This window comes from Hyposmocoma kahamanoa, unplaced genomic scaffold (genome assembly GCF_003589595.1).
Source record: "Hyposmocoma kahamanoa isolate Upper Pololo Valley unplaced genomic scaffold, ASM358959v1 67, whole genome shotgun sequence".
Classification (NCBI taxonomy): domain Eukaryota; kingdom Metazoa; phylum Arthropoda; class Insecta; order Lepidoptera; family Cosmopterigidae; genus Hyposmocoma; species Hyposmocoma kahamanoa.
In genome coordinates, this window is record NW_020653855.1 from 8,632,488 (window position 1) to 8,642,010 (window position 9,523).

The 9,523-nt window shown below is 36.4% G+C and overlaps 1 protein-coding gene across 1 annotated transcript; it reads left to right on the forward strand.

The window, feature by feature from the left end:
• The first annotated feature begins 4,974 nt into the window (after nucleotides 1-4,974).
• LOC113232196 (histone H4) lies at nucleotides 4,975-5,351 on the forward strand. Its single transcript, XM_026466840.1, has one exon. It carries the CDS (start codon nucleotides 4,975-4,977, stop codon nucleotides 5,284-5,286), a length of 312 nt encoding a protein of 103 aa, XP_026322625.1. The 3' UTR covers nucleotides 5,287-5,351.
• The last annotated feature ends 4,172 nt before the right edge of the window (nucleotides 5,352-9,523 follow it).

The window sequence follows — 9,523 nt, forward strand, 5'->3', positions numbered from 1 at the left end:
ACCACCTAACGACCTTGTCACTCCGTTATGAACTGGCCCTGGGAGACAGGAATGTATAAAACAGTAAATTATGCAGCGCTAAATCGCAAGACCCAAGATTTTCCAAATTAACCAACCTGTTAAGAAAGAAATCGAAAACACTTAAGAAACTAAAATCAGCAAAGTTAAATTTACACAAGGACAAGTTGAAGATGGCCGAACAAGTGAAAGATCTAGAGTTAGATCTTCAATCGCGAACTAAAAACCTACTTTCTACGCAGAAACAACTAGAGCTTGTACTTTCAGCTACAACTAATGAGCTTTTAAAGCTGGGTACTGAGTATAGAGAACTTACTCAAGTCCGTCTTCAGGATGAGCTTAGTGAAACAAATGATCCAGTAGAAATAAATCAGACTCCATCCCCGCCGCCCACATCATCAACGCAACCAGCACGTGTATCGTATGCCAGCGTTGCTGCAGGAAAATGTATCTGCTCCACTATAACTGTTGAAGTTCGACACAGTCAACGGTCAACCGAGACTATTAGAACTCCTACCAGGCCATCCAGAAGAACGGTAGTTTTTTCTGATAAAATAGGCGTAGGACGAGGCCACCCCCTAAGTAGCCACTTAAAACAAAGGGTAGTCAACTATTGCTATCCAGGAGCTACTTTTAGTCAAATTATTACACTGTTAAGTGGTTGCAACTTTGATAAATATACAACAGTGATTCTTATAATAGGTGATAATAATAACATTAATAAAAAAGAAGTAAATAGTAGCATTGACGTGTTCTTGAGAATTCATGAGAAGTGTGGGTGTAAATTCATACTAAGTGCATTCCCTTACTGCTCTAACCTAGGCATCCCTCGTAATAAGTATATATATATAGCATAAATTCGCACATTCATAATTTGACTTGTCGTCATAGTGACGTTATATTTTGTTTTGACATTAATAAGTTCGTAAGGAACTTCAAACTTTTTGAGGATAAGTTACTTTTACCCATAAGGTATCTGAGACATGTAGCTAGTTTGCTATATTTTAATATTAAGGACGCTGTTATAGAAAATATAACACAGTCCCACGACAATGCTCCTACTTTAAATAGCAACGGTATATTTATTACTAACCATAATTTAAACTGAAAACACGACAACAGAAAAGTCTAATCGTATCCATGTAGTACATCAAAATATTCAAGGCTTTTCTGGCAAAACATTAGAAATAAGTCTTTTTTACACGATATTTCCGTTGACGTGTTTTGTGATACAGAACACTGGCTGAAAGACTGCAAAGCAATTAACAACATAGATAATTATGTCATTTTTTAATTATGTTACTTTCTAAGAATTATGTAATAGTCAGTTCGTTCATAAGAAAGAGCTTAAGTAGAGCTGGATTCCTGATTACTATTAAATGTAACTTAAAATTTAAAGAGCGTAAGGATATCATGAGATCTGTCTCAATAGTTTGTTCAGTAGAAAACAAACTATTGAGATTTCATGTGTGGAATTGGATCAGTTTGTCGTCTTATGTGTATACAGGCCCCCCTCTGCTAATTTTAACGAGTTTGAATTAATTATGGAAGATAGTTTAAGCGGATTTTTCCAACCAAAAAAAAACGTAGTAATATGTGGAGATTTCAATGTAAACCTGTTGGAAAACTGTTCTACTTCTGTAAGACTCATTAATTTATTTAAAAGTTTTAACTTGATTACTCTTTTCTTCGAACCAACTCGCATCACTGCCTCCTCTTATACTTGTATTGATAACATCTTTTGTAACACAGACGCAGGGTCTAAACAATAATAAATTGCTTAAGATCAGACCATAGCGGCCAATTGGCTTCTTTTAATTATAAAATGAGCAAGAAGGTAGACCAATTTCTCTGCAGACCGATTACCACGGAACGAATCATTAGATTTCAAAATAATATCGGCAATAGTTTAAATTCCCTACTCCATATACCGGAGGTTCCAAATACTTTATATAGCACGATATTTGGTTCAGTTAAAAATGAATTTGATAATGTATTTAAATTGGAAACATTAACTTTCCATAGAGAGACTAAATTCAACGACTGGGCAACAGTAGGTATTCATAAGATTAGGTCTCGTTTGTATGAGCTATATGCTATGAAAACTTGTAATACTAATTCCAATTTCATTGAATATGTTAGAAATTATTCAAAAATATTTAAAAAAAGTATGTGTAGCTGCTAAGGTTAAGTTTCACAGCAACAAAATCAGACAATCGATAAATAAATCTAAAACTACTTGGAACATAATAAATAAAGAGCCAGACAGGGTTAAACAACACGACAGAGATATAGTTTTAGAATTAGACAGCAAACTTATAAAATCTAAAGACAAGGTAGTCCAAGCTTTTGAATCGCTATTTTCGGAAATTGCTGTGAATACTACAGAATCATTAAATTCCTCCCCTTCTCTTGCTATTGATCTCCTAAAGGAAAATGTTAACGTTTGTGGCAGTTCATTTAATTTCCGTAATGTTAATCCACAAGACATCATAAAAGCTTTTAAATCAATACATTTAAAAAAAACTGAAGATCTCTGGGGTATATCAACCAAAGTTATAGACTCAGTTATTGATCTAATTTCCCCATATTTAGCTGTAGCTTTCAATAGGTGCGTTGTCGAAGGTGTTTTTCCCGATTTAATGAAATACAGCAAGGTTAGCGGTAGGAAAGTTGATCCTAGCAACTATAGGCCCATTTCAATTTTACCAGCTTTAAGTAAAATATTCGAAAAGGTTATGCTGACTCAATTACTGTCCTGTTTCGGTAGGAATCATATTCCTCATAGTGAACTATACGGGTTTACTAGTGGTAGATTGACTAGCGATGCGGGGGTAGCGTTACTAAAACACATCTTTGATGCTTGGGAAAGGTCCCAGAACGCTATTGGTGTTTTCTGTTACCTCTCAAAGGCGTTTGATTGCGTTGATCATATTACTCTTATTAGGAGGCTGGAACATTACGGTGTAAATGGCAAGGTGTCGAAACTTGTCTCGTCATATCTCAACGGTAGAATTCAGAAAGCAGAGATAAATGGAGTGACTTCTTTGGGTTCTCCGGTAAAAGTGGGTGTTCCGCAGGGCTCAATACTTGGACCTTTCTTATTTCTGATTTATATTAATGTTCTGCCATTCTTTGCCAAGGACCATTGCGAAATAGTGTTGTTTGCTGATGACACATCCTTGATTTTTAAAACAGACAGACATGACATTAACTATGACCATATTAATGATACCCTCTCTAAGGTAGTTTATTGGTTTAATGCTAACAATACATTGCTTAGTGCTAAGAAGACAAAATATGTTAAATTTGAAATACCTAACGTATAATCGACTAGTCCAAGCATAGAAATAAACGGAGAAATGTTAGACTTTGTTAATAAAGCAGTCTTCTTAGGAGTGACTTTAGATAGTAAACTTCAATGTTTCCACATATATCTTCCCTGGCCAGCAGATTAAGCTCCGCTGAATACGCAGTCCGCAGAATACGCTTACCGATGTTAGTACTGCTAGACTAGTTTACTTTAGTTACTTCCCTATGGAAGTAACTAAAGTAAACTATACTATTATAATGTCCTACGGGATTCTCATGTGGGGTAAAGCGGCAGATATTCAAACCATAAATATTGCAAAAACGAGCGATTCGTTCTGTGTACCGTCTAGGCTCTCGGATTTCTCTCAGAGAAAAGTTAAAGGAGACTGGTACCATGACTGTGGCATCACAGGACATTTACTCAAATATTTTATATGCCCGTAAAAATATACATAATTTCAATAAGGAAGTAGATATCCATAATATTAACCTTAGAGCTAAGTCCAAACTGATGGTACCACGATTTCGTTTAACCAAGGTAAACAACTCTTTTATGGGGAACTGTATACGTTCTTACAATAAGATTCCGGAGCATATATTAAGTTTATCATTTCCTAAGTTTAAAAACTACATTAAAAATATGTTGATCGAAAAATCATATTACAAAATTGAAGACTACGTGTTAGATAAAGATGTATGGAAAGACGACACGGCTCCAGAATCCACACAAATTTGATTCAAAGTGTATTCCATAGCATTTAAGTTTACTTGAAAAGAGCAATCCCTAGAGTTTCTTGCTCGTTCGTCTCAGGGAGGGCAGCGTAGTGAACGAGCATTAGCTTAAATGTGACGTTTTCAAGGGCAAATTTATTTTACCTATGGAATAAATAATCTTTGACTTTGACTTTTTACAACTTTTACTTTGAGTTGTATTATCTATGGAAGAATTGTTGACTATCAGTTCATAATTTAAAAAAAAAATAAAAATCTTACCATTTTCAAAATCCATAATTATACTTATTCGTACAATAAATTATTATTATTATCGCTTTATCATACGTTGCTTCAATCCCAAAGTAACTGCTCGTAAAGCACTTGTGTTATGGAAATCGGAAACAACGACGGTACCACAAACACCCAGACCCGAGACAACGTAGAAAAGATAGTTTCTATATTGACCCGAGCGGGGAACGAACCCGAGACCTCCGGGACCAAGCCACTCGACCAGGTCGTAAATGGATTTTGTTCCCTCGCAAATGTGATGAAAAACATTATATGTATCACGGGCGAAAAAAATTAGAAATTTTTTCGTGAAATAAAGACCCTCAGCCTTCGGCTTCGGGCTCCTCATAGACCTCCATGTGCTATTAAATTTATATATGAGGCTCTTTCGCTTCGAGCGCGCGGCGTCGTGAAAGCAGATATAAACAAAAAAAAAACCCAAAAAACCCATTACCGACACAAATCATTACGCAACCGCCTAGCTTTATATTGATATCAAGTGACGAGACGAACAAGTTGTGCGCTCAATGGTAAGCGACACGCCTGTCCATAACAGTTGCAGTCAGAGATTTAAGTCGCAAAGATCATTCATCTCTCAATCTTCGTCCTTTTAACATCTAATTTAAAAAAAAACTGTCAAAAATGACAGGACGCGGAAAAGGCGGAAAAGGACTTGGCAAAGGAGGCGCCAAACGCCATAGGAAAGTCCTTAGAGATAACATCCAGGGCATAACGAAACCTGCAATTAGAAGATTAGCAAGAAGAGGCGGTGTGAAACGAATTTCTGGTTTAATTTACGAAGAAACGAGAGGCGTTTTGAAAGTATTTTTAGAAAATGTCATACGTGATGCTGTAACTTACACGGAACATGCGAAAAGAAAAACCGTTACGGCCATGGATGTAGTCTATGCATTAAAGAGACAAGGAAGAACGTTGTATGGCTTTGGCGGATGAAAATTAAAAAAATGTAGGTTGATTTCTATAAATTAAAATTTATACTATTCGTTTTTTGATCGACGATGATCTGGGCACTGCCACTGCGCCCGTCACCCTGATACATAAATTGACTAGTCCCACGTGTAATTTCACCAGCACCCTTGCCCTTCGAAAGTGGAAAACAGTAACACTCACATTACTAATTGATGGCAAAAATAGGTTAGGTGGTAGTACTTCCCTGGACAAACTCTTTCACAAGCAGCTCTCCTGTTCTAAAAGCTTTACTGCACGTGATGCATTATGGCTTCCGAGCAAAGCAAAGAGCGACTATTCACAAAGGGAATATTAAATATGCTTACGTCCGTCATTTAGATCCGAAATATATGCGTATCTAATTCGAATAGTCTAAATAATCACATTTACAATTACAATTTATAGACAATAGCTTAATTCATTTTACGCACTACTTTCCTGCATACATTACGCATTTTTTCCTATTGTCATTGTGACAAAAAAAAAGACGTGGTAATGGTTAGACCTTCTGTTTCTCAAGCAGAGGCCACATTTGGGATGGTTCTGCTACATACCAACTGGCCACGTTGGATTCATTCAACAACCGTGCCAAGAGGCTTATAGGTGACTCGGAATTAATAGAGGCGAAGCTGCAGAGCCTTGAACACCGCCGTAAAGTTGCCTGCTTATCGGAATTTTACAGTATATCTATTCTATTCGGAATTACCTATAAGCCTCTTGGTACGCTTGTCAATTGAATCAAATGTGGTCAGTTGGTATGTAACAGAGCCATACCAAAGGTGGCAGCAGACTCCATACATGACCGGATTTGTGCTTGGTACAGGTGAAGCAACTGGCTCGGTGTAAAGTAACGCCTCAACCTGGGAAGGATACCAAGCTTCCTTGCTGCATTTTTAGCCATAAATTCAATGTATCTGCCGAAGTTCAAATTGGACGACAGGTCCATTCCAAGTAGCTGGAGTCAATCGACTATTGGTATGGATATATTACGAAAAGTCGGAGTCTGCTCAAAGGGACTCCGTTTTGTGGAGATTAAACACGGCTGCATTTTGGTAGCATTGCTAACCATGGACTTTCGACAAGAATGGATTTCCTCTCTACTGACCCTTGCATTGGTCAAGTACCTATCTACAACTGTGCTGTCATCAGTATACCCAAAGGTACCTGGAAGTAACATATCATTGATATGCGGCAGAAAGAGAGTTGCAGACAGTACGGAACCTTGAGGAACTCTATCTATGGCCCGATATTCGGAAGGGTAGCCTTCTAAGACCACTCAAAGAAACGTTTCAAGAAATCCGAGATCCAATTGCAAAGCCCATAACGGGAAGCTTACTTAAAAAACTTGCGTGCCAGATCCTGTCAAAGGCTTTAAAAATGCCCTAAGACCATTGACTTACAATTATATGGACGTCGGGTCCGCGCTAAAAAGTGTCCGAACTTATAGGGCGTTAAAATCGTATACAGAGCGTCATTCACGCTTTAGTCTTCGTTTGTTCGACTTACAGCGAATCAACCAAAATTACACAGTACTGCGATGACATTACAATTTCAATTCAACGTTTTAGCTTTTTCATATTCCTTTACATGTCACTACGTTTAAATAGGTTGACTTGGGTCATTTTTTTCGTGGTTTTTGTATTAGACCCGTCGTCCATTTATTTGTAAGTCAATGGAGTCATAGCTCCAATTTCATTTCGTTAAAGTTGATTTTATGCTTTGTTGTTGATTTTTTTGGTTGTTATTAAATGTTTATTTGTTGTGTAGTTTTGTTGGCGACTTAATAACATAATAATTAATTCCTTTTTATTTTGTCTATTATTTGCTCTTAAATTATTTTTTGTATGTCACCGGAATCATCTAAGTGAAATGGAGCACAAAAAGAAAACTTACCGTCTATATAAAAAACTGTAGTCTCAAAGCGACCTAACCACACAAGCTGTGTTGACATAAGACGTATTATAAAAAGAACAAACGTAATAAATAAGTAATTCACTACTATACCAAATCGACCAGGAAATACTGGGTGAAATTTAAATATAAAACGTGTGATGCTAGTTCTGCAAAAGATATTTGTTAATTTTTAGTTAAATTTTCCTAGATGTAACCGAGCAAATGTAAATACACAAATTAGTGAAAAATAACACAAAAAGTAGCTCAAGGCAAGAAACATTTAAAAAATAACTGTGAAACTTACTTACTTAACTATTTCTCGACTGGATGAGTTGATTGACATCTGACCATGATATATACACACAGGGTTATTTGTAAATTACTAAAAACCTCGCAGGACTGTATTACTAACATCATTATAAACAACAACTTTGTTCCGTGACTTTTTACAAAACATAATGAGTTTATTAAAAACAGACTATTAAGTTTTTGTTGTATTATCTGTCATAAATTACTAACATACTTATGTCATAAGTGTAAGTATGTTAGTAAGGTAATAAGTTGACGACTCACACCCGCGCTCCTGCGTTTTGCACAGAGTTATTACCGCGTAGAGCGATGCATATATAGTAGTTTATGTGACTGTTACATAATGAAAGGCATTAAATACCAGCGAGGATTAATGAAACGAACCGATAGGCGAGTTTCATAAAAACATCTCACGAGTGTTTTAATGCCTAATTATGTACACTTACACTGCTTTATCTACACACATATTATAAGCTCTCGGTGATGTATTCAGGAACCGCATGTTACGGAAATGGCGTCAAATAAAAATTTTCTCACGCATGTCACACAACCGTAGTCTTTATTTTTAATTCATAGACAAACTAGAGTCGGCCCCAATTATCATATCATTCGATATCAAGTAACGTGTGAAATTGTCAAAATTGTTTGCTATTGACATTTCATTTCGAATAAAACTTCATCTCGACTGATATTAGAATTGAGGTCCAATCAAATTCTTTTGTTTTTCAGAGATGTTCGAAATCTGAATATAATAATTACATCGATTTCGATGTTATTATGAAGTAATAATAACATTTTCACAGATAAGAAATTTGTTCTAACAAAACAGTTTTGTGCTGGTCATAATTTGCGGTTTTTGAACACATTATAGAGAGTTTATGATACGTGTGTATATAAAATATTTTTATTTATGTACGAAAGTATGATGAATTATTAAAAGTGATGGAACAAAAAAGCTTAAGATCCGAGCAACACCTCTGAGTTTCTCGCAACTTATGTGCGAAATTTTGTGTTGAAAACATTGTGATCCTGTACGTTGACAATATTCACAATTCTCGGAAAACGTGTGTAGTCTGCAACCCGCATTGGACCAGAAGCGTGGCCTAAACTTGAGACCTGAGAGGAAACACGTGCCCAGCAGTCGGACGTATAAATTGGTTGATGGTAATGTTAATGGGTAGTAACGTAAATATTGTATGTAATAATTTAAAAAAATATAATTTGTAGGACTTAAATTTTGCCAATCTGATTCTAACAAGATTGAATTTCACGGTGTATAGTATGCATGTATTAAATAAATTTAAATTTAAATTAATTTACTATTTGCATGTAATAATTACTTTGTAAGCTTATTATAATAATACATTATTAACAGCCAATGATACCTATTTATAAAAAAGACAGATTTGCTAGACTAGGGTCCGCGTAGTGAGATTCGAAAACCAAGTCAATTGACCGATCTTAGGGATCTTGCAACGATCTGCGTCAAGTAAAGAGATGAATTTGACATTTGTAAAAATACGTCACTTTAAGAAAAAAGTCGTCATGTGTATTTAATCTTAGAGGATGGAAAAAAATATTTAATGCAATAATTACCGACACGCTATGGCCGTTTTGACGTTTAACCGCTCATCATGTTTCTTATTAATTCATAACTACGTTGAACGAGCTACTCGCAGTACATTGTTGTCAATAGTGAGATGCAGTAACATTTATGGAATGTATAATTTTACGACACAACTCGGCATTTGTGCATTCGGCAGTGCAGTGCAATGCGCGTCCGGAAGCGGACGCTCCACTACGCAGTGAGTTAATTATTAATTATAACTCGCGTCTCGCGCGGCACAGACCGCTGCGCGTAATTGACAATCATCATTCAGCCATACGACGCCCACTGCTGGGCATAGGCCTCCCCCAACGATCGCAGATCGCGTTGGCGATCGCAGTTCTGGCCAAGATGGGTAGAAGACGCTGCTGCCCGTCTTCTTCTGACAATTTGCCTTAGTCGCCTTTTACGACA

What these genes read in the sequence shown, in the direction of transcription:
- LOC113232196 (XM_026466840.1), top strand. Translation starts at nt 4,975, where the DNA reads ATGACAGGACGCGGAAAAGGCGGAAAAGGACTTGGCAAAGGAGGCGCC.